This window comes from Eutrigla gurnardus (genome assembly GCF_963514095.1).
Source record: "Eutrigla gurnardus genome assembly, chromosome: 7".
NCBI lineage: Eukaryota > Metazoa > Chordata > Actinopteri > Perciformes > Triglidae > Eutrigla > Eutrigla gurnardus.
The window spans coordinates 30576105-30603233 of NC_139921.1; the positions used below are offsets into that span (position 1 = coordinate 30576105).

Genomic DNA, 27129 nt, shown 5'->3' on the forward strand with positions numbered 1-27129 from the left:
TTTCCTGATTGCTGCTGGTGCAATTTAAAAAAGTGCATTCACAATCCACTTCCACAGAGAGTTGCTTCAAAATAAACAGCAGGGCTATGATGTCATGCGACTGAATTTATGGCTGTAACAGTGACAGTGAAATGTACTTTACAACTCACAGTAGCTGCTCTTACAGTAGTCTGTGTTTGGTGAACTGGAGCCACAGAGCAGCTCTCTTGGTTCTGGCAGGGTTTTTTTTTTGATCATATGAACTCACAGGTCAAAAGGTCATCTGCATTTGAATGATGTACATGAGAAAAAATAGTGTGGCTGTCCTTTGGAGTGGAAAACATGATATAATTTTTCAATCCAAAAAGATGATGTCAGTCTGAAAATATTTTAAGCTTTTAGATTGATTTCTTTACACACCTACGGGCATCTTTTGAACTCTTGTTTTTGTCCTGAATACTTTCACACAGATGAAGAATTTTATGCGCCAAAAAAAAGCAAAGGATTTTTTTTTCCCGGAGCGAGGTTGATTTTTTTTTTTAGCTTTTGCAGCGTGAATAAAAGCATCAACCAAACATGTTCTGTCGAACGGAGTTATTCAAAAATAAACAGTACATTGAACAACTTGGATTCAAACAAAAACAGACTCGGTGGACTTCTGGGAGCAACACCAGCCATGTTATGAAATCAACACTGTAGAGGTGTTATCCAAATATAGCACATTAATATGGCAGCAGCTCATTGTGCATCATCAGTACTTGATCATTGATGCAGAACATGAAACCTACCTCCATTATAAATCTTGTTTATTTTAAGGGAGGAGGGCTGATCACTGCAAAATATAATTACAAGGCAGGAACAGAGACACAGGCCAGCCTCAGTGGCTGGACCGGAGCCCAGCCGACCCGGGAACAGGGGCGCAGGCCGCTGAGGCAAGATGCTTGGCTACCTGGGTGGCTGGGAGAGATTAGCTCTCTGATTAGTCTGCACCGGGCGGAGCTTCTGCTTGGCATCCGAATTTAATGGGAACCATCCCATGAAGAAAATTCAAAGGACTTTGGAGATTCTCCCCCACTCAGCAAGAGACGCAGGTAAATATCTCACTGTCAAACAGATCTGAAGAGGATTCGCGCATACATCACTGCTGAATCTTATTTAATTCGGTTATACATTCCCACAAGGTTCCTGCTTAAAACAACTAACTGACAGTGCTGTCCACTACCATGGCCAAAACAAGTTATCTTTCCTCTGTTTGGACAAGTTGGCCACTGCTGTTCATGTTAAGTAACATTTCTTCTCCAACATAAGGACCTGTAAAGAACAATAAAGTTGTCCAGCCTGACACCAGATGTTAAGTACGCTTTCAATATGATAAAGTTTTGTGTGTTTATTATTGTAACCCAGGTCCCATGTAGTTAATAATAAAGCTAGAGTGGTTAATACGATGAGACTGGGCCTGGGCTCGTTGTAGGAAAATACAACTTTTTTTATGTTACTTTTAGAATGTGTACCTTTAATAATGTTTTCTACTTTAATAATAATGACCACCACAACTGTACTTTAAATGCAAAAATAGTCCCTTCCCAGGTATTTATTCACAGAAAATAAAATAAGAGTTGAATGATTTTTAGAAAAAATAAATGCACAATTCACAGTACGAATTAAGAGATCTTCCAAATAAAATTCAGTTTCTTTCTTTTGGTTTCACACTTTCCTTTAACTTAAAATAAACCCCTTTTTGTTAGATACTTTCCAAAATAAAATACCTTTAGTACCTTTTTAAATACTTTTGTTACAAGCAAAACACTTTACTGTCCAAAAGAATACCTTGTGTTTTTATACTTGAAAATAAATATTATTAATCCATTTTTCAGAATCCTTAAGTTACCTTCAAACAGTACTCTTTAATTCACAAAAACACAAAACTCAAAAATGTACCTGTGGGCCCACACACATTCACATGAAACACACTTTAACTGAGATTGTAACCCGTTGCAGGCCTGTTTATTGAAGCTTGTGTGCGGTGGGGCCTAAAAACTGTAATGGCCGCTTCACTCAAAGCTGAGCACAAAATAAAAGCACGTGCATGTGTATGTTAGTACTCACGAATCCAGGGTTTTAGTTAGTAAGGGTAGAAGGGGAATGAAAGTCTCACGATGATAATGGCAATGGCGATGGCAGTGATGATCCAAACACACACTCGCGGGCAATGGCGTAGCGAAGGAAGAAAACACACAGCAGCAGCAGGACTCGGCACGACACAGCCGAACGCAGAACAGGGCAGAAGAACACACAACGCAGGGCCATCGGCTGGAAACCCGTCTCTCTCTCCAACGTCCGTCTCCTTAAAGCATATTATCCGAATTGAGCCACAATATCAAAAGCTATCGCATGGCGAATTAGCATTAGCTTTGCTTTAGCTTCAGAAATATCACAATGCAAAAGCTACGATATGCAGGCACATTAGCACCGAATGCTACCGCTAGCTAGCACGTCGCTAACCTCGTTACACATTCAGTCTCGGTTCACTATAACAGTTAGATATAGCACAAAATACAGGCATACACATTATATTCACCTCTTGCAGGTCACACAGAAGTTTATATCAGGACCACGAGTAGTCGACCTCCACGATAAAACTTAATGCTTCCCACGCAACACGATGCCTCCTCTCTTTAACTCTCTGGTCGATAGCTTCTGGTTCTTTCCTCATGCGTGCTCACTACTTCCCACACTAACCTGTGGCACTAGTCCCGCCCCTTACACGGTGACTTTACTCTGATTGGCTCGTGAGTTTTAACCACCAAAGGTAAAACAGGAATGAAATGATTGACAGGTAACAGGTTAGGTTACACACATAAACACGGCTTCTTCCTCTCTCTTTTTATCTCGAATCACAGTTATTTTACAGATTTAATGAACTTAAAGACCTTTATATGAATGTATCTTTTAACTGTAAATAGTCTTATTTATTAAACTGTACATATTTATGCTTTTAACCAGCACACATTTTAACAGTTTTTAACTATTATGAACTCTATTTATTTATGAACTTTTTTAATAAAGCATATTATTATACTGTTAACTACTTTTTATGCTCTGTAACTTATATGATTTTTGTACAGGGCTACATTATGATTCATCTAGAAAAATTGGAACCTCTATGAAAATGTCATGTTGATAAGATCAACCAGTCAACATTGTAATGCCTCAGAAAGCACCAAAGGTCTCGTCACCATGGTGATTTCCCTAAAGAGATCCTTCAAAAGAGTCTGTTCATCTTTTATCTATATTGTACAGTCAACTGTGACAAACGTGAAACACGCTTCGCTCTGCAGGCGTGACCGTATCTGCAGCAGTGAGCATGACAACATAAACACACACACGTGCACACATAGTGATGCAGATTATAAAAATAAGGAGAGTTTTTCCTGGAGTTGGGTGTGCGACCTGCTTGTGATCACACCCTGAACTCGAAGGTTGAGCTCATTGTCCAGGCTTCTAATCATCATTATCAACAGGCTGCAATCATAAGCCAATCTGCTACCATGGGCTGGCAGCTACAAAATATAGCTGCATTAGAAACGTCAACTTCACGAGTGGAACAACATCAGCAATACGAGACAACGAGGACAGGTTATGGAAATACTGTTGAGCGCTGAAAGGCTGATTGGCAGCAGTTGTGAGGAGGAGGTGGGGATTTCCAGGTCACAATTATTGACCTTGACTTGATTTATTCTCAGGTGTATCACCTTGCCATTGAGGCGTGATCAGACTGGTGGAGTCACATATCGGGTAGATTACGACAGGGCAGCAGGGAGGTCTATTTACTCACGTCATGATCACTCACAAAGTAAATAATTAAGGATCAGAACGTGGCAGCTTAACAAACTTAACCTGTGGGACTTGTGGATGAGCTGTCTATCTTGCAAATGTGAACCCACAATGAACCCGCATATAGTGCATGATGTGATACAATCATGTGGATTGTTCACATATTGCTCTGCAGCAACTCTCACCATTGAACTCAAGGTGTGAAAAAGAGAATCGGACCTGAATAGAAGAACAATACAGCGGCTTTTGTGTAGAGTATTAATAATTCAGTGTTTATTCCACGGAGGCATTGTGAAGGCTATGAGAGTATGAAATGCATCCCGCTTATCACCTCAAGTTATAAGGTTCAGCTGTTTGCACACCGCACTTCAGTCACAGATAAAACATGGCTTATAAATACCAAACATTCTTGTATTTCATTGCACAGTATCGACTGTTACAAGACGTGTTACATTACTTTGCTTTGGCTAAAATGTCACACGTAATAGTAAAATAAACAACTCACAAAAGTACTTATCTTTTACTTCAGTAAAAGTAACAATACCATGGTGTACAAGGAAAAGTCCTGCATTCATTTTTAAGTACTCAAGTAGCCTTTCTGCATCATAATACATAAAATTCAAAATTACGAAGTACTTGTCATGAACGACACCTTTCAGAATAATGTAATTACTGGATTATAAATATTTATGTATTCATGTGTAAACCACTTTAATGCCATTTTAATTACTTTATATCAGTTTATTGCCAAGTAGGTTTTCACATACAAGAAATGTGCCTTGGTGTTCAATGTGCACGACATTTACAAAGAATAAACAATAAAGTACTGCAGTCAAGAACATATAATATAACAATATATGCTGCCAAGTTGGAAATGGTCCACCTCTGGGATCAATAAAGTATTCTTTAGCTACAATAATTACACTTATTTGTTCATTTTATTTTAAATAATTTTAAATCTGAATCTGCAAAGTAACTAAGACAGAGTAGAAGTAGATGTATTAAGTATTATAAATATTCAAGTAAATGTACTTCGTTACTGTGCGTACATTCGTATAGACTCATCACACGCCTCGCCCACTACAAGAAAAAAAAAAAGAGGTTTCAGTTGAACTATTTCCTCTGTGCTATAAATACGGGACTCTGCGCACATCTGCACGCAGAGCGAGGAGCGGTCAGTCAGAGCAAACAGGTGCCAGTCAGTCACGCGTCATCCTCCACCGGATACCTACTACCGAGCACCTACCGAGCAACTCACGTACACAGCCGCAGCACGATGCCCAAGTGTCCGCGCTGCGACAAGGAAGTCTACTTCGGTAAGATTCGTTCTCTCAGGTCTCCATATCTACCGTTTCCTGGTTGATAGAAAGTTAGCGCGTCTTGCACAGATGAGGACACAGATTGACGAGCACATGACTTCAAGCAGGCATTTTAAACTGATATATACGACTTGCTATAATATACAATATTATCCATACATCGTCTACCGCTTATCCTGTGTAGTGTTATTTATATTATACTATATATATATATTATATATATATATATATATATATATATATATATATACACACTCTTGAGTAGGCTACTCGTGCAGAATGGCTCCTGATATCATGTATATTCATTCATATTTTGTGCTTTACAAAGTAACCACTAACTTTCTCTGTGAAATAAATGTATTTAATTAAAGAGTAGCTCTAATGTGTTCCTCTGAAATGTTGAAATTTCTTCCTTGAGTACTTTAATCCACTGAGAATACAGGGGCCAATTTTCAATTGAGAAAGTAAGTTATTTTTCCTGGTAATACTTCTGTACTTTTGCAAAAGTAGAATTTATAATACAGGACCTTTAATTAAGTGTTTTTGGGGGATTTTATATCTGAAAGCTCCTTCCACTTCTGATACTTTTCATGTGAAATTGAAATCTGAAGAGTAACTATATAGTTAAAAGTAAATTTGATTTGCTGACTTGCTCATATACCCTCTGAGCTGTATATATTCATGCTTTGTTTTTGCAGAACAATAGCCTCAAATGGCCACTGCAATCAGTGAGCTTTCTAGGTTTCAGGTTACTCTGGACAGGTCTGTGCTCCCTGTAGAAATGTAATTGTCCTGGCGACATGAATAACGACCCGATGCAGTGCAGGAAGCAGGTTTCTTCTGTCCCCAAATGCGTCTCCATCATTGGAGATCCATCTCATAAAGGATACCATTAAAGCGGCGGAGCCATTACCGCATCCAGGAATGAAAAGTGGACAGCTCCATTTTATTTGTGACTTAATCCATTTACCACATTGTCTGCGGCTCAGCAGTGCAACGGAGTAGTTCTCCGCCGGGGAGACGTGCCGAGGCCGAGGGCCAATACAGAATGTGATGCCAAGTCTTTGCACTGTCACTCAGATGAATTGACCATACGACCGGGGAGCCATGCTTCCCGTTCTTCCTCTTCATTTCCCCATCTGGCCAAAACAAGCAAACCAATTTGTTTTGGCCTTGAACAAGCCAAGCTAATGAAAATATGCTCTTCTCTAAATTCTAGCCGAGAGGAAAAGTAGCCTGGACCAAACCTTTGTACGCTTTAAATGTGAAAGCACTGTCTCATCATCACCGTGATCGCCTCCATCACTCCTCCATCCTCTCCCCTGTCTCTCTCCATCTCATCCGTCTTAATGCTTCTCAGCTCTCAGATGGAAACAATCAGGCTACCGCTGCCCCAATGAATGATGAGGGGGAAGGAAGCTGGTCCTGTTCCAGATACACAAATAGCACATAGAACATATTTTATTCAATTAAGTAGGTCTACACTGCTGTTTTCCACTGCAGGACTTTAAAGCTAACATATATTGACGATTATTTTGTGCATAGATTGTGCATTTAAAATTATGGAGAAACCTTAAACAGGGTCTTCTATGTGACCCCCAGGCAGCAATTACCTCTATATTGCTTTTGACATTTTGGGAGTGATATCAACCTGACCATCTAACGCACAACTATGCAAATAAGTCTTATTTCCAAAAATATCAAACTATTCCTTTAGTGAGGGAGATTTAGACGTGTTGGCGAGCAGATTGTTAGCTTTGTACAGAGCCAGGATAGCTGTTTCCCCTTTGCTTATGCTAAGCGAAGCACTATAGCTTCATATCTGCGTTATTTCTGAGTCTGACAGATATGTGAAAGTAAGCAACACAGTAAGAAAGAAAATAAGCACTTTTTCCCCCAAATTGTCAAACTATTCCTTTAAATATAAGGCTTCAGCCAGCAACTGGTTAAGTTAGCTTAAATAGCACAAAGACAGAGGAACACAGTCAGGCTGGGTAGTGTTAGCTAGTCTGTCCGACTGTAACAAAAGTAATCACTTCAATAAATGAAACTCCATGAAGTCACTGGTTAGAATAATAAGAAGTGCTGGTAGGGAGTCTTTTTTGTTAGGCTAGCTGTTTCCCATTGTCTTTTTGCTAAGCTAAGCTAAGCTAATTGGCTCCAGGCTGTAGCTTGATAGCGTGGGAGTGGCAACATTCTACTCATCAAATTCTTGGCAAGAAAGCGAATAAATGCCTAAATATTCCTTTTTAGGGAGAGAATACCAAAGAGCTTTACTGTATTCAGGTAATTCACTCAATTTTACTGCATTCTTTGCCTCCTTTCTAGTTTGACGAACTGTAAACAACCTCCATGCACCAAAAAAAAGTGTGCTTTATCAGATCTATGCACAATCAAGTGTAACATTACATGAACATTACATGGGCGTCGTCGCAACGGATCAGGATGGACTCTGAGTTCTACTTTAGTTCATTACCATTACCATTACTGCCCATACACGCATATGTTCACTGCTCAGTCTAATCATTGGTTATTTGAAGTTAAATACAGTTATTATTATGGGTCAAACCTGCTCCGCAACATTTTGCTGAAATACTGTCATGCAACTGGTCGAGAGGTGGTAACGTGTTTCTGCTCCCCCCTCGCATAATCTCATGCCACATCAGGCTGTTCCTATGGAGGAAACGCATCATCTCCTGATATTGCAGGATTCACCACAAGTTATTCGTTCATACATTTTTTTTTTTTCAGAAAATCTGCAGTTCAGTGCAAGTTCAGTTACGACATGTTCAGTGACAACACTTCCTCCTCTTTCAGTGTTTCCTGTGCATTCACTTAGCCCTTTTTTTCATTTTGCATGTAGATTTGCCCATAATCATGTGATTCCTCCCGTCGGGTCACGCTCCTCCCCACTTTTACAGTCCCCCTGATGCGTTTGTGCAGATAAAGACGGTCATTATCAGAGTTTATGAGGCAGGGGGAGGACATTCCTCTGGGTCACTCTGTCCTCATTTCTCCTCAAGCACACCGTCCCAAAACAATGTTCCCGAAAATATCTGCAAATATGTGGATCCATTGATCGAACAAGTTATCTAAACCCGTGACATTTCCACCTCACCTGCAGACTACTGGGGCTGTCTATGTGCTGGCGGTAATTCTGTCCTTTATGTGTGTTTGTTTGGCAGCCGAGAGAGTGACATCACTTGGCAAGGACTGGCACAGGCCCTGTCTGAAGTGTGAGAAGTGCAAAAAGACGCTGACTGCGGGCTCACATGCAGAGGTGACACACCTTGAAACACATACAGGAATACACTTCATCAAATCTGATTCCACTTTTTAACCAGAAAAGGTTGAAATAAGTTAATATTCAAGAAGTAAACTGAAAAGATTGACATTCAAAAAACTAAAACTAAATAATTTAGTATTAGTTTATACACTGGTTACTGGGATAAAGACTTCCTAAATGATTTGCTGAAAAACATTTGTGGTTTTGACAAATAATAAAACAACTTTTTGATCATCCTTAAATCATATAAATACCCCCAAAAAAGACACTTCATTCATATTTTGATTTTCACTGAGTGTTTCCGGTGCTAATACAACTCTGCTTCTTACAGCATGACGGCAAGCCATACTGTAACAAACCCTGCTACAGCGCATTGTTTGGACCTCAAGGTAAGCATGTTCTCCCCTCTGTATCTGATTGTATTGAGGCTGTAAACCATCAGTGGCGTGCACAGGTAGACACTAGGTGGTGCTAAAGCACCTGCCCTTGCCCTCTGGACCAAGCAAGTGCCCTTTTGAAAGTTCGTTTTTTTCACACAAAGAAACACGAGACAATCCGGTCAATTTTCAAAATAAAAGCAGTGGGAACGCGCCTCAGTTGCCAAGCTGCAACTTGCGTTTATTTGTCTCTGTTGTGAAGTAGCCGGTCTCAACGCCACACAGCTGGGCATAAATTGCTGCTTAACAAGCTAGACGCTACCCAAAATCAGTAATAGATATGACATGATGATGACCACCAGTAGAGTTTGTCATTGGTATCCTACAGCATGTGAATCTATCTGTATACTTACTTAAGATGAATATTTAGTAGGCTATTGTGTAGGTTTACATTAGGCTAGGCCTACATAATTAACACTTGCAGTAATGTATTTGCTAAATGACAAACAGGCAATACCCAATTGCCTGCAGAAAAAGTAGCCCTGTGCCTTGTTTTCAACAAGGCACAGGGCTACTTTTTACTCTTTTTATTTACCAATTGCAGCATAATGCCTAGAAGGAGAGGATAAGAAGGGAAAAAGAAAGGGAGCTACAGCAGGCAGCCCAGGGGAGCAGCTCTGTGGGAAATAAAACAATAGCATATAACGTTCAACATGTGCCTGTAATGTTTATTTATTTTTTAAATCTCACACTGCTATAATAAGGCAGCCGTCAGTTCTACATGCCGCATAAAGTGCCCTTATTTTTCACTGAGCACCTGCCCCCCAAAATGTCTGTGCACGCCACTGTAAACCATCCTATCAAAGAGCACACTGTCACCTGATTGATTTGCCTACACAGTAAACCGGTCCCTATACATAACTGATAATGTAAAAACTCTTATCTTGCATGAAAGAAGAAGTTCTCTCTCTGAATTTCAAAGTAAAAGCATGAGATTCTTTTGTTTATGTCCTTTCACTAATTCCTTCCTGTGTGTTTCCTCTCAGGATTTGGCCATGGTGGAACTGAGAGCCATAAATTTAACTAGACAGGTAGTGTGCACACATATATGATGGAATTACTCAATCATTTGCTTAGATTTGTTTAGCTCATACATTTCCATATCTGTGAAGACAAACACAGACATTTAGCAAATCCATTCTTGTACTTTGCCCTGCCTTATGTGTGTTTCCTCTGCTCAGCTTTAATGTTGCCTGGAAACCAGAATGAAGCAGCCGGCGTTGAGTCCCGATTAAAAACCAGCGAACTATCTGTTTTGATTCAGAAGAAACATGTTGTCTGCGTGGGTTTTTACTTTATTGCTGTTTTTATCTCTGGTTTTCCGACAATGATTGTGTATCATTCCCGTAGTGTAGTAATGAAGTGGCTGTCCTCTTGGACACTCTGATTAAAACTTTTAAAATTTGTGTTAGTCCTCATCTTTATTATATTTTCCTTATTGTCTTGCTGAATCAATAAAGGTGTATAGAATATAGAATATAATGACACTAAATGAGGAATACATGCATAATTTACTCCAGGCAACACACCTTCACACACAGAGGCCCTGCTGTTAAAGCTTAAAACCATGCTGAGTTTATTCTTGACCTTTATAACAGTGCTATAAAAAAAAAAGGAAATTGCAACATCTAAAACTCCATGAAGTTTATGAAGGTCTGGAATAAACCTTCAATCTCAGCAGCAGCACCAATGTTTCATTTGGCCTGTGCTGCTCAAAAGAGCAAAGCATACGTTAGGTGAATCTGTCGAGACCGCTCTACTGTTGCATTGTGGGTAGCCTGAGCTTTTGCAGAGCCACCAGATGCTTCCTCTTTGGCTTTTTTTTTCTCAGGCTCTGTTGCCAAACTTTTGCTCAGCGCGACCACCCCTCCGCTGTTCATGACTCACGTAACAGCCGCCACCCACCGCCATGCCTCTACAATCCCCGGCCTGACAGTTGCTATGGCAACAGACACAAACAAGGCTCAACAGACACACAGTGTGCCCGTCTGTCTAGCTATTGCCCTCTCATTTTTTTCTGCTACAAAGACACTGACTGTCATAGGAAAATCACGACAAAGGACACAGAAACTGATGAAAACATGCAGAGGATGTTTGGCAATGAACCAATTTCTGATTTTTTTTAAGACTAATCTTTGTGTTTGGTGAACATTCCTAAATTCAATTAAGAGCAGGACATAGCTGTTAATGTTAACACTTAACTCTAGCAGACTTGTCTGCACACCGTGGGGTCGTGAAGGGGTTATTTTCCTGAACCTGTAACCCAAAAACTAATGTAGGCTTTTACATGGGGATGGATATAATAAAGTGAGTAAAAATATCCGGTGTGAGGGGTTTAATTCTCCCTGTCCTTCAGTGTTTCACTGTTTTGACATGTTGTGAGGTTTGTTTAGATCTCTCCTCTGATAGGGATCATGTTGAGAAGAAAAATATCTCTCCATCTGCACAGGAAATACCGACATCTTGGTCGGCATGGTTTATGTTTGGGTAAAACCTGCAGCATTAATAATAAGTTCACAGTCTGATCAACATGCATGCTAGAGTTTGGTTCTAATAAGATATATTTATGGCTCCTAATAGTCTAAAAGCGCATACTTGGTCCATGATGTCGAGGCCCTAATGAGGATAATTTCCTGACATGATCATAATGAAAGCATCGTGCACGTTTATTAAGCACTCTTGATGACTTATGCTGCACTTTAAGTAAAATGTTACCATGAAATGCTATGCCGGCATGAATCAGAGGCCATCGGTCATGAAACTGCAGGATTAGACTCATAAACTGATTAAGGGCTGGAAAATAAGTGTAGAAGTATCTGGCAGCTATTATAACTCATGCAGACCTGGGTGGCCTTTATAGCTTAAACTTAGGAAATAGATTAAAAGTGAAAGAGTGCAGTGGATGGTAAGGGTGTGGTTAAATTCACTTTATTTATTTATTTTATTTTTAATGAAAGGGCAGAGTAAACACCGCTACTGACACCTGGTGGTGAGAATACCACCATGCAGTTGCTCCAAGTGGGTGCATTTTCCGTTTTAAAGGTACACAAAGCATCTAAATACTTATATCTTACCAGAAAAATAATAGAAAGAACAATAATTGATAACAAATATACTTTGGCATAGTCTTAGCTATTAGCATGACCAGGGCGCCACATTTACAAGTGATATGCACATAATGCATTTAACATATTTCGAGTAGCCTACTAAAAGTATTGTTTAGCTTTGAAAAGAGTTAGGGTTGGGGTTAGGTATAGAAAAAAAGCACCCCGTGTCGTCTACCGACTTCGCAGTTGAATGGAGCACCAAGGCAAGGCACTGGCTGGCGCTTGTCATTCATAGTCTCCCCCACCGGATGAACTTAGACCTGAAAAAGGTTAGGTATAGAGAAAAGACACATGGAGCTCCCCGCGCCGTCCAACGACTTCGCAGTTGAATGGAGCACCAAGGCATGGCACTGGCCGGCGCTTGTCGTTCAAGTCTCCCCAGCCAGATGAACTTAGACCCGAGGAGTGAGTGAGGTGTTGAGGACAGGCATGGTGGTGGAATAGTGAGGGTCAGGACACGTTATTGGATGTTGGCATCATACAAGAGGAGTTAGGTTTAGGGTCAGGTGGTTAGGGTTAGGTATAGAGGTCAGGGTGATGGTTAGGGTTAGGTATAGAGGTCAGGGTGAGGGATAGGAGTTAAGGCTCCTCTGGGGCCCTCCCCGTCCCCTCCAGCCGAGGAGCGGAGGAGGGGCGGGAGGGCGATGTGACGAGAATGTGAGATGTGAAGACCTAAGAAGCTAAACCAGAGATAAGAGGGGTGATGTGGTTACACTAAGAACCCTCCCCGCCCGTTTAGGCGCCTCTGGGGCCTTACCCGCACCCTCCAGCAGAGGAGCGGAGGAGAGGTGGGAGGGCGTGAAATGTGACGGATGTGGTGAAGCAGTGGCCAGGTGAGCGTGTGTGTGTGTGCGTGTGTGTGTTCCAGGTCTGTAGTGAGGATGATGAGTAACAGATCCTGCCTTTCCAGATCCAGATGTCCCAGTCCGAGTCCCTCTTGCAGTGGTTCCAGAAGAGCAGAGCAGCCATGATTGTGGTTTCCTGTTTGAACTGACTTTTAAATCTTTTTGAAGGATTTTTCCTGAAAGAAATTTTTATTAAATATATTTTTATTATTATTATTATTATTGTTGTTATTATTATTACAATTAATATTATTATTCTTGTTTCCTTTAAACTTGTTGTCCTTTAGTTTTTTCAAATGTTGTCGGGATAGAGTTTTCCTGTTGAGTAATTATATGATTTCGGACACATCATCAGTAGTGGACCCCAGGATCATTGGGCGTTTCGGCCATTATCACTAGACACCCTCACCCAGGGGGGCCCCTCTCCAGGTTGATCAGTTCCGGAGAGTGTCTGTCTTATTGCCAATCAGGTGTTATTCCGTTTTTCCTTTTATCCTGAATTAATCATTAATTAATTATTTATTCATTATTTATTATTTAATAAATGAGTAATAGATAGTAGATAAATAAATAAGCCGGGTTGGCGTTAGGCTTGCAGTCAGGTAATCAGCAGTCTGGTGTTTAAACCTCATTCTTAACGGTATATTTAATCTAATTTAATTTTACTTTAATTTAGATTTACTCCATCCTTAGTTCCCACCGTCTAGGCGCCTCTGTATCCCTTACCGACCCAGCCGCCGGACCGTGCAGGAGGGGGGATGGGGTCAGAGAATAAAGAGGGGTGATGTGTCTACACCAAGAACCCTCCCCCGCCCGTCTAGGCGCTCTCTGAATCCCCTCCCTCCCCACCTGCAGGCCCGTGCAGGAGGGGCGGAAAGGGACGGGGAAATGTTATGAAGAGTGGCCAGGTGAGTGTGTTCCAGGTCCGTAGTGAAGATGATGAGTAACAGATCCTGCCTTTCCAGATCCAGATGTCCCAGTCCGAGTCCCTCGTGCCGTGATTCCAGAAGAGCAGAGGTGAAACCTTACCAACTCTTTAACTCAGATAAGTTGTTAACCCCGACCGGTACTTCCAACTTGACCAAACAGAGCAGAAATTGCCCAGTTTTTTCAGAGCAAATCCCATGCATCCCATACACCGCTTGACCACAAGGGGGTGCTAAAACCTTAGATCCAATGGACCAATCCTTGCTGAGGTGGGTCCTGATTTCCTTAAGTCATGACCTGCGACATTACCTTCAGTCATGGTGCAAGCAGAAAATAATAATTTCCCTTTATATATTTATTTTGTTGTAAAAGTATTCTTACTTTATTGAGAGTAGTTTATTTAGCAGCCCAAATTAGCTTTTTTCCCGTATGATAGCTAAAATAATAGGGAAAAACGTTTTTATTTTGTTTGTTTATTTGTTTCCAATGACTTCAGGTATCTTCTCACAAACTTACAGAAATGTTTGCTGTGGATTCTTTCAATAAAACGCCTTTGGATATATACTGTACAGTAAAATATTACATTTTTTTTTAAATATTTAAAATTAAACCCTCTGTTTCCAATCACTAATTTCACTTCAGGTGCATTCTAGATGACCTCAGGTATCTTCTCCAGAAAAAAGCTGAATTTTTCACTGTGGAATATATCAGAATAAAATGCCTTGGGATATTTGCTGCACAGTCAAATATGACATCTTAAAAAATTCATTAAAATGTAACTGTCTGTTTCCAGTGACTAATTTCACTTCAGGTGCATTCTAGATGACTTCAGGTATCTTCTCACAAACTTACAGAAATGTTTGCTGTGGATTTTTTCAATAAAACGCCCTGGATATATACTGTACAGTAAAATATTACATTTTTTTTTAAATATTTAAAATTAAACCCTCTGTTTCCAATCACTAATTTCACTTCAGGTGCATTCTAGATGACCTCAGGTATCTTCTCCAGAAAAAAGCTGAATTTTTCACTGTGGAATATATCAGAATAAAATGCCTTTGGATATTTCCTGCACAGTCAAATATGACATCTTAAAAAATTAATTAAAATGTAACTGTCTGTTTCCAGTGACTAATTTCACTTCAGGTGCATTCTAGATGACCTCAGGTATCTTCTCCAGAAAAAAAAGCTGAATTTTTCACTGTGGAATATATCAGAATAAAATGCCTTTGGATATTTCCTGCACAGTCAAATATGACATCTTAAAAAATTAATTAAAATGTAATTGTCTGTTTCCAGTGACTAATTTCACTTCATGTGCATTCTAGATGACCTCAGGTATCTTCTCCAGAAAAAAAAGCTGAATTTTTCACTGTGGAATATATCAGAATAAAATGCCTTTGGATATTTCCTGCACAGTCAAATATGACATCTTAAAAAATTAATTAAAATGTAACTGTCTGTTTCCAGTTACTAATTTCACTTCAGGTGCATTCTAGATGACCTCAGGTATCTTCTCCAGAAAAAAAAGCTGCATTTTTCACTGTGTAATATATAAGAATAAAATGACTTTGGATATTTCCTGCACAGTCAAATATGACATCTTAAAAAATTAATTAAAATGTAACTGTCTGTTTCCAGTGACTAATTTCACTTCAGGTGCATTCTAGATGACTTCAGGTATCTTCTCACAAACTTACAGAAATGTTTGCTGTGGATTCTTTCAATAAAACGCCTTTGGATATATACTGTACAGTAAAATATTACATTTTTTTTTAAATATTTAAAATTAAACCCTCTGTTTCCAATCACTAATTTCACTTCAGGTGCATTCTAGATGACCTCAGGTATCTTCTCCAGAAAAAAGCTGAATTTTTCACTGTGGAATATATCAGAATAAAATGCCTTGGGATATTTGCTGCACAGTCAAATATGACATCTTAAAAAATTCATTAAAATGTAACTGTCTGTTTCCAGTGACTAATTTCACTTCAGGTGCATTCTAGATGACCTCAGGTATCTTCTCCAGAAAAAAAGCTGAATTTTTCACTGTGGAATATATCAGAAGAAAATGCCTTTGGATATTTCCTGCACAGTCAAATATGACATCTTAAAAAATTAATTAAAATGTAATTGTCTGTTTCCAGTGACTAATTTCACTTCACGTGCATTCTAGATGACCTCGGGTATCTTCTCCAGAAAAAAAAGCTGAATTTTTCACTGTGGAATATATCAGAATAAAATGCCTTTGGATATTTCCTGCACAGTCAAATATGACATCTTAAAAAATTAATTAAAATGTAACTGTCTGTTTCCAGTGACTAATTTCACTTCAGGTGCATTCTAGATGACTTCAGGTATCTTCTAACAAACTTACAGAAATGTTTGCTGTGGATTTTTTCAATAAAACGCCCTGAAAATATATACTGTACAGTAATATATTACATTTTCTTAAAAAATTAATTAAAATGTAACTGTCTGTTTCCAGTGACTAATTTCACTTCAGGTGCATTCTAGATGACTTCAGGTATCTTCTCACAAACTTACAGAAATGTTTGCTGTGGATTCTTTCAATAAAACGCCTTTGGATATATACTGTACAGTAAAATATTACATTTTTTTTTAAATATTTAAAATTAAACCCTCTGTTTCCAATCACTAATTTCACTTCAGGTGCATTCTAGATGACCTCAGGTATCTTCTCCAGAAAAAAGCTGAATTTTTCACTGTGGAATATATCAGAATAAAATGCCTTGGGATATTTGCTGCACAGTCAAATATGACATCTTAAAAAATTAATTAAAATGTAACTGTCTGTTTCCAGTGACTAATTTCACTTCAGGTGCATTCTAGATGACTTCAGGTATCTTCTCACAAACTTACAGAATAAAATGCCTTTGGATATTTCCTGCACAGTCAAATATGACATCTTAAAAAATTAATTAAAATGTAATTGTCTGTTTCCAGTGACTAATTTCACTTCACGTGCATTCTAGATGACCTCAGGTATCTTCTCCAGAAAAAAAGCTGAATTTTTCACTGTGGAATATATCAGAATAAAATGCCTTTGGATATTTCCTGCACAGTCAAATATGACATCTTAAAAAATTAATTAAAATGTAACTGTCAGTTTACAGTGACTAATTTCACTTCAGGTGCATTCTAGATGACTTCAGGTATCTTCTAACAAACTTACAGAAATGTTTGCTGTGGATTTTTTCAATAAAACGCCCTGAAAATATATACTGTACAGTAAAATATTACATTTTCTTAAAAAATTAATTAAAATGTAACTGTCTGTTTCCAGTGACTAATTTCACTTCAGGTGCATTCTAGATGACTTCAGGTATCTTCTCACAAACTTACAGAAATGTTTGCTGTGGATTCTTTCAATAAAACGCCTTTGGATATATACTGTACAGTAAAATATTACATTTTTTTTTAAATATTTAAAATTAAACCCTCTGTTTCCAATCACTAATTTCACTTCAGGTGCATTCTAGATGACCTCAGGTATCTTCTCCAGAAAAAAGCTGAATTTTTCACTGTGGAATATATCAGAATAAAATGCCTTGGGATATTTGCTGCACAGTCAAATATGACATCTTAAAAAATTCATTAAAATGTAACTGTCTGTTTCCAGTGACTAATTTCACTTCAGGTGCATTCTAGATGACTTCAGGTATCTTCTCACAAACTTACAGAAATGTTTGCTGTGGATTTTTTCAATAAAACGCCCTGGATATATACTGTACAGTAAAATATTACATTTTTTTTTAAATATTTAAAATTAAACCCTCTGTTTCCAATCACTAATTTCACTTCAGGTGCATTCTAGATGACCTCAGGTATCTTCTCCAGAAAAAAGCTGAATTTTTCACTGTGGAATATATCAGAATAAAATGCCTTGGGATATTTGCTGCACAGTCAAATATGACATCTTAAAAAATTCATTAAAATGTAACTGTCTGTTTCCAGTGACTAATTTCACTTCAGGTGCATTCTAGATGACCTCAGGTATCTTCTCCAGAAAAAAAGCTGAATTTTTCACTGTGGAATATATCAGAAGAAAATGCCTTTGGATATTTCCTGCACAGTCAAATATGACATCTTAAAAAATTAATTAAAATGTAATTGTCTGTTTCCAGTGACTAATTTCACTTCACGTGCATTCTAGATGACCTCGGGTATCTTCTCCAGAAAAAAAAGCTGAATTTTTCACTGTGGAATATATCAGAATAAAATGCCTTTGGATATTTCCTGCACAGTCAAATATGACATCTTAAAAAATTAATTAAAATGTAACTGTCTGTTTCCAGTGACTAATTTCACTTCAGGTGCATTCTAGATGACTTCAGGTATCTTCTAACAAACTTACAGAAATGTTTGCTGTGGATTTTTTCAATAAAACGCCCTGAAAATATATACTGTACAGTAATATATTACATTTTCTTAAAAAATTAATTAAAATGTAACTGTCTGTTTCCAGTGACTAATTTCACTTCAGGTGCATTCTAGATGACTTCAGGTATCTTCTCACAAACTTACAGAAATGTTTGCTGTGGATTTTTTCAATAAAACGCCCTGGATATATACTGTACAGTAAAATATTACATTTTTTTTTAAATATTTAAAATTAAACCCTCTGTTTCCAATCACTAATTTCACTTCAGGTGCATTCTAGATGACCTCAGGTATCTTCTCCAGAAAAAAGCTGAATTTTTCACTGTGGAATATATCAGAATAAAATGCCTTTGGATATTTCCTGCACAGTCAAATATGACATCTTAAAAAATTAATTAAAATGTAACTGTCTGTTTCCAGTGACTAATTTCACTTCAGGTGCATTCTAGATGACCTCAGGTATCTTCTCCAGAAAAAAAAGCTGAATTTTTCACTGTGGAATATATCAGAATAAAATGCCTTTGGATATTTCCTGCACAGTCAAATATGACATCTTAAAAAATTAATTAAAATGTAATTGTCTGTTTCCAGTGACTAATTTCACTTCATGTGCATTCTAGATGACCTCAGGTATCTTCTCCAGAAAAAAAAGCTGAATTTTTCACTGTGGAATATATCAGAATAAAATGCCTTTGGATATTTCCTGCACAGTCAAATATGACATCTTAAAAAATTAATTAAAATGTAACTGTCTGTTTCCAGTTACTAATTTCACTTCAGGTGCATTCTAGATGACCTCAGGTATCTTCTCCAGAAAAAAAAGCTGCATTTTTCACTGTGTAATATATAAGAATAAAATGACTTTGGATATTTCCTGCACAGTCAAATATGACATCTTAAAAAATTAATTAAAATGTAACTGTCTGTTTCCAGTGACTAATTTCACTTCAGGTGCATTCTAGATGACTTCAGGTATCTTCTCACAAACTTACAGAAATGTTTGCTGTGGATTCTTTCAATAAAACGCCTTTGGATATATACTGTACAGTAAAATATTACATTTTTTTTTAAATATTTAAAATTAAACCCTCTGTTTCCAATCACTAATTTCACTTCAGGTGCATTCTAGATGACCTCAGGTATCTTCTCCAGAAAAAAGCTGAATTTTTCACTGTGGAATATATCAGAATAAAATGCCTTGGGATATTTGCTGCACAGTCAAATATGACATCTTAAAAAATTCATTAAAATGTAACTGTCTGTTTCCAGTGACTAATTTCACTTCAGGTGCATTCTAGATGACCTCAGGTATCTTCTCCAGAAAAAAAGCTGAATTTTTCACTGTGGAATATATCAGAAGAAAATGCCTTTGGATATTTCCTGCACAGTCAAATATGACATCTTAAAAAATTAATTAAAATGTAATTGTCTGTTTCCAGTGACTAATTTCACTTCACGTGCATTCTAGATGACCTCGGGTATCTTCTCCAGAAAAAAAAGCTGAATTTTTCACTGTGGAATATATCAGAATAAAATGCCTTTGGATATTTCCTGCACAGTCAAATATGACATCTTAAAAAATTAATTAAAATGTAACTGTCTGTTTCCAGTGACTAATTTCACTTCAGGTGCATTCTAGATGACTTCAGGTATCTTCTAACAAACTTACAGAAATGTTTGCTGTGGATTTTTTCAATAAAACGCCCTGAAAATATATACTGTACAGTAATATATTACATTTTCTTAAAAAATTAATTAAAATGTAACTGTCTGTTTCCAGTGACTAATTTCACTTCAGGTGCATTCTAGATGACTTCAGGTATCTTCTCACAAACTTACAGAAATGTTTGCTGTGGATTCTTTCAATAAAACGCCTTTGGATATATACTGTACAGTAAAATATTACATTTTTTTTTAAATATTTAAAATTAAACCCTCTGTTTCCAATCACTAATTTCACTTCAGGTGCATTCTAGATGACCTCAGGTATCTTCTCCAGAAAAAAGCTGAATTTTTCACTGTGGAATATATCAGAATAAAATGCCTTGGGATATTTGCTGCACAGTCAAATATGACATCTTAAAAAATTAATTAAAATGTAACTGTCTGTTTCCAGTGACTAATTTCACTTCAGGTGCATTCTAGATGACTTCAGGTATCTTCTCACAAACTTACAGAATAAAATGCCTTTGGATATTTCCTGCACAGTCAAATATGACATCTTAAAAAATTAATTAAAATGTAATTGTCTGTTTCCAGTGACTAATTTCACTTCACGTGCATTCTAGATGACCTCAGGTATCTTCTCCAGAAAAAAAGCTGAATTTTTCACTGTGGAATATATCAGAATAAAATGCCTTTGGATATTTCCTGCACAGTCAAATATGACATCTTAAAAAATTAATTAAAATGTAACTGTCAGTTTACAGTGACTAATTTCACTTCAGGTGCATTCTAGATGACTTCAGGTATCTTCTAACAAACTTACAGAAATGTTTGCTGTGGATTTTTTCAATAAAACGCCCTGAAAATATATACTGTACAGTAAAATATTACATTTTCTTAAAAAATTAATTAAAATGTAACTGTCTGTTTCCAGTGACTAATTTCACTTCAGGTGCATTCTAGATGACTTCAGGTATCTTCTCACAAACTTACAGAAATGTTTGCTGTGGATTCTTTCAATAAAACGCCTTTGGATATATACTGTACAGTAAAATATTACATTTTTTTTTAAATATTTAAAATTAAACCCTCTGTTTCCAATCACTAATTTCACTTCAGGTGCATTCTAGATGACCTCAGGTATCTTCTCCAGAAAAAAGCTGAATTTTTCACTGTGGAATATATCAGAATAAAATGCCTTGGGATATTTGCTGCACAGTCAAATATGACATCTTAAAAAATTCATTAAAATGTAACTGTCTGTTTCCAGTGACTAATTTCACTTCAGGTGCATTCTAGATGACTTCAGGTATCTTCTCACAAACTTACAGAAATGTTTGCTGTGGATTTTTTCAATAAAACGCCCTGGATATATACTGTACAGTAAAATATTACATTTTTTTTTAAATATTTAAAATTAAACCCTCTGTTTCCAATCACTAATTTCACTTCAGGTGCATTCTAGATGACCTCAGGTATCTTCTCCAGAAAAAAGCTGAATTTTTCACTGTGGAATATATCAGAATAAAATGCCTTGGGATATTTGCTGCACAGTCAAATATGACATCTTAAAAAATTCATTAAAATGTAACTGTCTGTTTCCAGTGACTAATTTCACTTCAGGTGCATTCTAGATGACCTCAGGTATCTTCTCCAGAAAAAAAGCTGAATTTTTCACTGTGGAATATATCAGAAGAAAATGCCTTTGGATATTTCCTGCACAGTCAAATATGACATCTTAAAAAATTAATTAAAATGTAATTGTCTGTTTCCAGTGACTAATTTCACTTCACGTGCATTCTAGATGACCTCGGGTATCTTCTCCAGAAAAAAAAGCTGAATTTTTCACTGTGGAATATATCAGAATAAAATGCCTTTGGATATTTCCTGCACAGTCAAATATGACATCTTAAAAAATTAATTAAAATGTAACTGTCTGTTTCCAGTGACTAATTTCACTTCAGGTGCATTCTAGATGACTTCAGGTATCTTCTAACAAACTTACAGAAATGTTTGCTGTGGATTTTTTCAATAAAACGCCCTGAAAATATATACTGTACAGTAATATATTACATTTTCTTAAAAAATTAATTAAAATGTAACTGTCTGTTTCCAGTGACTAATTTCACTTCAGGTGCATTCTAGATGACTTCAGGTATCTTCTCACAAACTTACAGAAATGTTTGCTGTGGATTCTTTCAATAAAACGCCTTTGGATATATACTGTACAGTAAAATATTACATTTTTTTTTAAATATTTAAAATTAAACCCTCTGTTTCCAATCACTAATTTCACTTCAGGTGCATTCTAGATGACCTCAGGTATCTTCTCCAGAAAAAAGCTGAATTTTTCACTGTGGAATATATCAGAATAAAATGCCTTGGGATATTTGCTGCACAGTCAAATATGACATCTTAAAAAATTAATTAAAATGTAACTGTCTGTTTCCAGTGACTAATTTCACTTCAGGTGCATTCTAGATGACTTCAGGTATCTTCTCACAAACTTACAGAATAAAATGCCTTTGGATATTTCCTGCACAGTCAAATATGACATCTTAAAAAATTAATTAAAATGTAATTGTCTGTTTCCAGTGACTAATTTCACTTCACGTGCATTCTAGATGACCTCAGGTATCTTCTCCAGAAAAAAAGCTGAATTTTTCACTGTGGAATATATCAGAATAAAATGCCTTTGGATATTTCCTGCACAGTCAAATATGACATCTTAAAAAATTAATTAAAATGTAACTGTCAGTTTACAGTGACTAATTTCACTTCAGGTGCATTCTAGATGACTTCAGGTATCTTCTAACAAACTTACAGAAATGTTTGCTGTGGATTTTTTCAATAAAACGCCCTGAAAATATATACTGTACAGTAAAATATTACATTTTCTTAAAAAATTAATTAAAATGTAACTGTCTGTTTCCAGTGACTAATTTCACTTCAGGTGCATTCTAGATGACTTCAGGTATCTTCTCACAAACTTACAGAAATGTTTGCTGTGGATTCTTTCAATAAAACGCCTTTGGATATATACTGTACAGTAAAATATTACATTTTTTTTTAAATATTTAAAATTAAACCCTCTGTTTCCAATCACTAATTTCACTTCAGGTGCATTCTAGATGACCTCAGGTATCTTCTCCAGAAAAAAGCTGAATTTTTCACTGTGGAATATATCAGAATAAAATGCCTTGGGATATTTGCTGCACAGTCAAATATGACATCTTAAAAAATTCATTAAAATGTAACTGTCTGTTTCCAGTGACTAATTTCACTTCAGGTGCATTCTAGATGACTTCAGGTATCTTCTCACAAACTTACAGAAATGTTTGCTGTGGATTTTTTCAATAAAACGCCCTGGATATATACTGTACAGTAAAATATTACATTTTTTTTTAAATATTTAAAATTAAACCCTCTGTTTCCAATCACTAATTTCACTTCAGGTGCATTCTAGATGACCTCAGGTATCTTCTCCAGAAAAAAGCTGAATTTTTCACTGTGGAATATATCAGAATAAAATGCCTTTGGATATTTCCTGCACAGTCAAATATGACATCTTAAAAAATTAATTAAAATGTAACTGTCTGTTTCCAGTGACTAATTTCACTTCAGGTGCATTCTAGATGACCTCAGGTATCTTCTCCAGAAAAAAAAGCTGAATTTTTCACTGTGGAATATATCAGAATAAAATGCCTTTGGATATTTCCTGCACAGTCAAATATGACATCTTAAAAAATTAATTAAAATGTAATTGTCTGTTTCCAGTGACTAATTTCACTTCATGTGCATTCTAGATGACCTCAGGTATCTTCTCCAGAAAAAAAAGCTGAATTTTTCACTGTGGAATATATCAGAATAAAATGCCTTTGGATATTTCCTGCACAGTCAAATATGACATCTTAAAAAATTAATTAAAATGTAACTGTCTGTTTCCAGTTACTAATTTCACTTCAGGTGCATTCTAGATGACTTCAGGTATCTTCTCACAAACTTACAGAATAAAATGCCTTTGGATATTTCCTGCACAGTCAAATATGACATCTTAAAAAATTAATTAAAATGTAATTGTCTGTTTCCAGTGACTAATTTCACTTCACGTGCATTCTAGATGACCTCAGGTATCTTCTCCAGAAAAAAAGCTGAATTTTTCACTGTGGAATATATCAGAATAAAATGCCTTTGGATATTTCCTGCACAGTCAAATATGACATCTTAAAAAATTAATTAAAATGTAACTGTCAGTTTACAGTGACTAATTTCACTTCAGGTGCATTCTAGATGACTTCAGGTATCTTCTAACAAACTTACAGAAATGTTTGCTGTGGATTTTTTCAATAAAACGCCCTGAAAATATATACTGTACAGTAAAATATTACATTTTCTTAAAAAATTAATTAAAATGTAACTGTCTGTTTCCAGTGACTAATTTCACTTCAGGTGCATTCTAGATGACTTCAGGTATCTTCTCACAAACTTACAGAAATGTTTGCTGTGGATTCTTTCAATAAAACGCCTTTGGATATATACTGTACAGTAAAATATTACATTTTTTTTTAAATATTTAAAATTAAACCCTCTGTTTCCAATCACTAATTTCACTTCAGGTGCATTCTAGATGACCTCAGGTATCTTCTCCAGAAAAAAGCTGAATTTTTCAATGTGGAATATATCAGAATAAAATGCCTTGGGATATTTGCTGCACAGTCAAATATGACATCTTAAAAAATTCATTAAAATGTAACTGTCTGTTTCCAGTGACTAATTTCACTTCAGGTGCATTCTAGATGACTTCAGGTATCTTTTCACAAACTTACAGAAATGTTTGCTGTGGATTTTTTCAATAAAACGCCCTGGATATATACTGTACAGTAAAATATTACATTTTTTTTTAAATATTTAAAATTAAACCCTCTGTTTCCAATCACTAATTTCACTTCAGGTGCATTCTAGATGACCTCAGGTATCTTCTCCAGAAAAAAGCTGAATTTTTCACTGTGGAATATATCAGAATAAAATGCCTTTGGATATTTCCTGCACAGTCAAATATGACATCTTAAAAAATTAATTAAAATGTAACTGTCTGTTTCCAGTGACTAATTTCACTTCAGGTGCATTCTAGATGACCTCAGGTATCTTCTCCAGAAAAAAAAGCTGAATTTTTCACTGTGGAATATATCAGAATAAAATGCCTTTGGATATTTCCTGCACAGTCAAATATGACATCTTAAAAAATTAATTAAAATGTAATTGTCTGTTTCCAGTGACTAATTTCACTTCATGTGCATTCTAGATGACCTCAGGTATCTTCTCCAGAAAAAAAAGCTGAATTTTTCACTGTGGAATATATCAGAATAAAATGCCTTTGGATATTTCCTGCACAGTCAAATATGACATCTTAAAAAATTAATTAAAATGTAACTGTCTGTTTCCAGTTACTAATTTCACTTCAGGTGCATTCTAGATGACCTCAGGTATCTTCTCCAGAAAAAAAAGCTGCATTTTTCACTGTGGAATATATCAGAATAAAATGACTTTGGATATTTCCTGCACAGTCAAATATGACATCTTAAAAAATTAATTAAAATGTAACTGTCTGTTTCCAGTGACTAATTTCACTTCAGGTGCATTCTAGATGACTTCAGGTATCTTCTCACAAACTTACAGAAATGTTTGCTGTGGATTCTTTCAATAAAACGCCTTTGGATATATACTGTACAGTAAAATATTACATTTTTTTTTAAATATTTAAAATTAAACCCTCTGTTTCCAATCACTAATTTCACTTCAGGTGCATTCTAGGTGACCTCAGGTATCTTCTCCAGAAAAAAGCTGAATTTTTCACTGTGGAATATATCAGAATAAAATGCCTTGGGATATTTGCTGCACAGTCAAATATGACATCTTAAAAAATTCATTAAAATGTAACTGTCTGTTTCCAGTGACTAATTTCACTTCAGGTGCATTCTAGATGACTTCAGGTATCTTCTCCAGAAAAAAAAGCTGAATTTTTCACTGTGGAATATATCAGAATAAAATGCCTTTGGATATTTCCTGCACAGTCAAATATGACATCTTAAAAAATTAATTAAAATGTAATTGTCTGTTTCCAGTGACTAATTTCACTTCATGTGCATTCTAGATGACCTCAGGTATCTTCTCCAGAAAAAAAAGCTGAATTTTTCACTGTGGAATATATCAGAATAAAATGCCTTTGGATATTTCCTGCACAGTCAAATATGACATCTTAAAAAATTAATTAAAATGTAACTGTCTGTTTCCAGTTACTAATTTCACTTCAGGTGCATTCTAGATGACCTCAGGTATCTTCTCCAGAAAAAAAAGCTGCATTTTTCACTGTGGAATATATCAGAATAAAATGACTTTGGATATTTCCTGCACAGTCAAATATGACATCTTAAAAAATTAATTAAAATGTAACTGTCTGTTTCCAGTGACTAATTTCACTTCAGGTGCATTCTAGATGACTTCAGGTATCTTCTCACAAACTTACAGAAATGTTTGCTGTGGATTCTTTCAATAAAACGCCTTTGGATATATACTGTACAGTAAAATATTACATTTTTTTTTAAATATTTAAAATTAAACCCTCTGTTTCCAATCACTAATTTCACTTCAGGTGCATTCTAGGTGACCTCAGGTATCTTCTCCAGAAAAAAGCTGAATTTTTCACTGTGGAATATATCAGAATAAAATGCCTTGGGATATTTGCTGCACAGTCAAATATGACATCTTAAAAAATTCATTAAAATGTAACTGTCTGTTTCCAGTGACTAATTTCACTTCAGGTGCATTCTAGATGACTTCAGGTATCTTCTCACAAACTTACAGAATAAAATGCCTTTGGATATTTCCTGCACAGTCAAATATGACATCTTAAAAAATTAATTAAAATGTAACTGTCTGTTTCCAGTGACTAATTTCACTTCAGGTGCATTCTAGATGACCTCAGGTATCTTCTCCAGAAAAAAAGCTGAATTTTTCACTGTGGAATATATCAGAATAAAATGCCTTTGGATATTTCCTGCACAGTCAAATATGACATCTTAAAAAATTTATTAAAATGTAACTGTCTGTTTCCAGTGACTAATTTCACTTCAGGTGCATTCTAGATGACTTCAGGTATCTTCTCACAAACTTACAGAAATGTTTGCTGTGGATTCTTTCAATAAAACGCCTTTGGATATATACTGTACAGTAAAATATTACATTTTTTTTTAAATATTTAAAATTAAACCCTCTGTTTCCAATCACTAATTTCACTTCAGGTGCATTCTAGATGACCTCAGGTATCTT

At 36.2% G+C, this 27129-nt stretch overlaps 1 protein-coding gene across 1 annotated transcript; it reads left to right on the forward strand.

Moving 5' to 3' along the window:
* Positions 1-4959: 4959 nt before the first annotated feature.
* On the forward strand, positions 4960-10261 carry crip1 (cysteine-rich protein 1). The gene is made up of 5 exons (XM_084014102.1): positions 4960-5129; positions 8318-8412; positions 8750-8807; positions 9842-9886; positions 10037-10261. The coding sequence occupies exons 1-4, from the start codon at positions 5090-5092 to the stop codon at positions 9880-9882; spliced, it is 234 nt and encodes a 77-aa protein (XP_083870228.1). The 5' UTR covers positions 4960-5089; the 3' UTR covers positions 9883-9886; positions 10037-10261.
* Positions 10262-27129: the final 16868 nt, after the last annotated feature.

What these genes read in the sequence shown, in the direction of transcription:
- crip1 (XM_084014102.1), top strand. Translation starts at nt 5,090, where the DNA reads ATGCCCAAGTGTCCGCGCTGCGACAAGGAAGTCTACTTCG. An exon ending in CTGCGGGCTCACATGCAGAG is followed by an intron (nt 8,413 to 8,749) that starts GTGACACACCTT and finishes TGCTTCTTACAG; the next exon opens with CATGACGGCAAGCCATACTG. An exon ending in CGCATTGTTTGGACCTCAAG is followed by an intron (nt 8,808 to 9,841) that starts GTAAGCATGTTC and finishes GTTTCCTCTCAG; the next exon opens with GATTTGGCCATGGTGGAACT.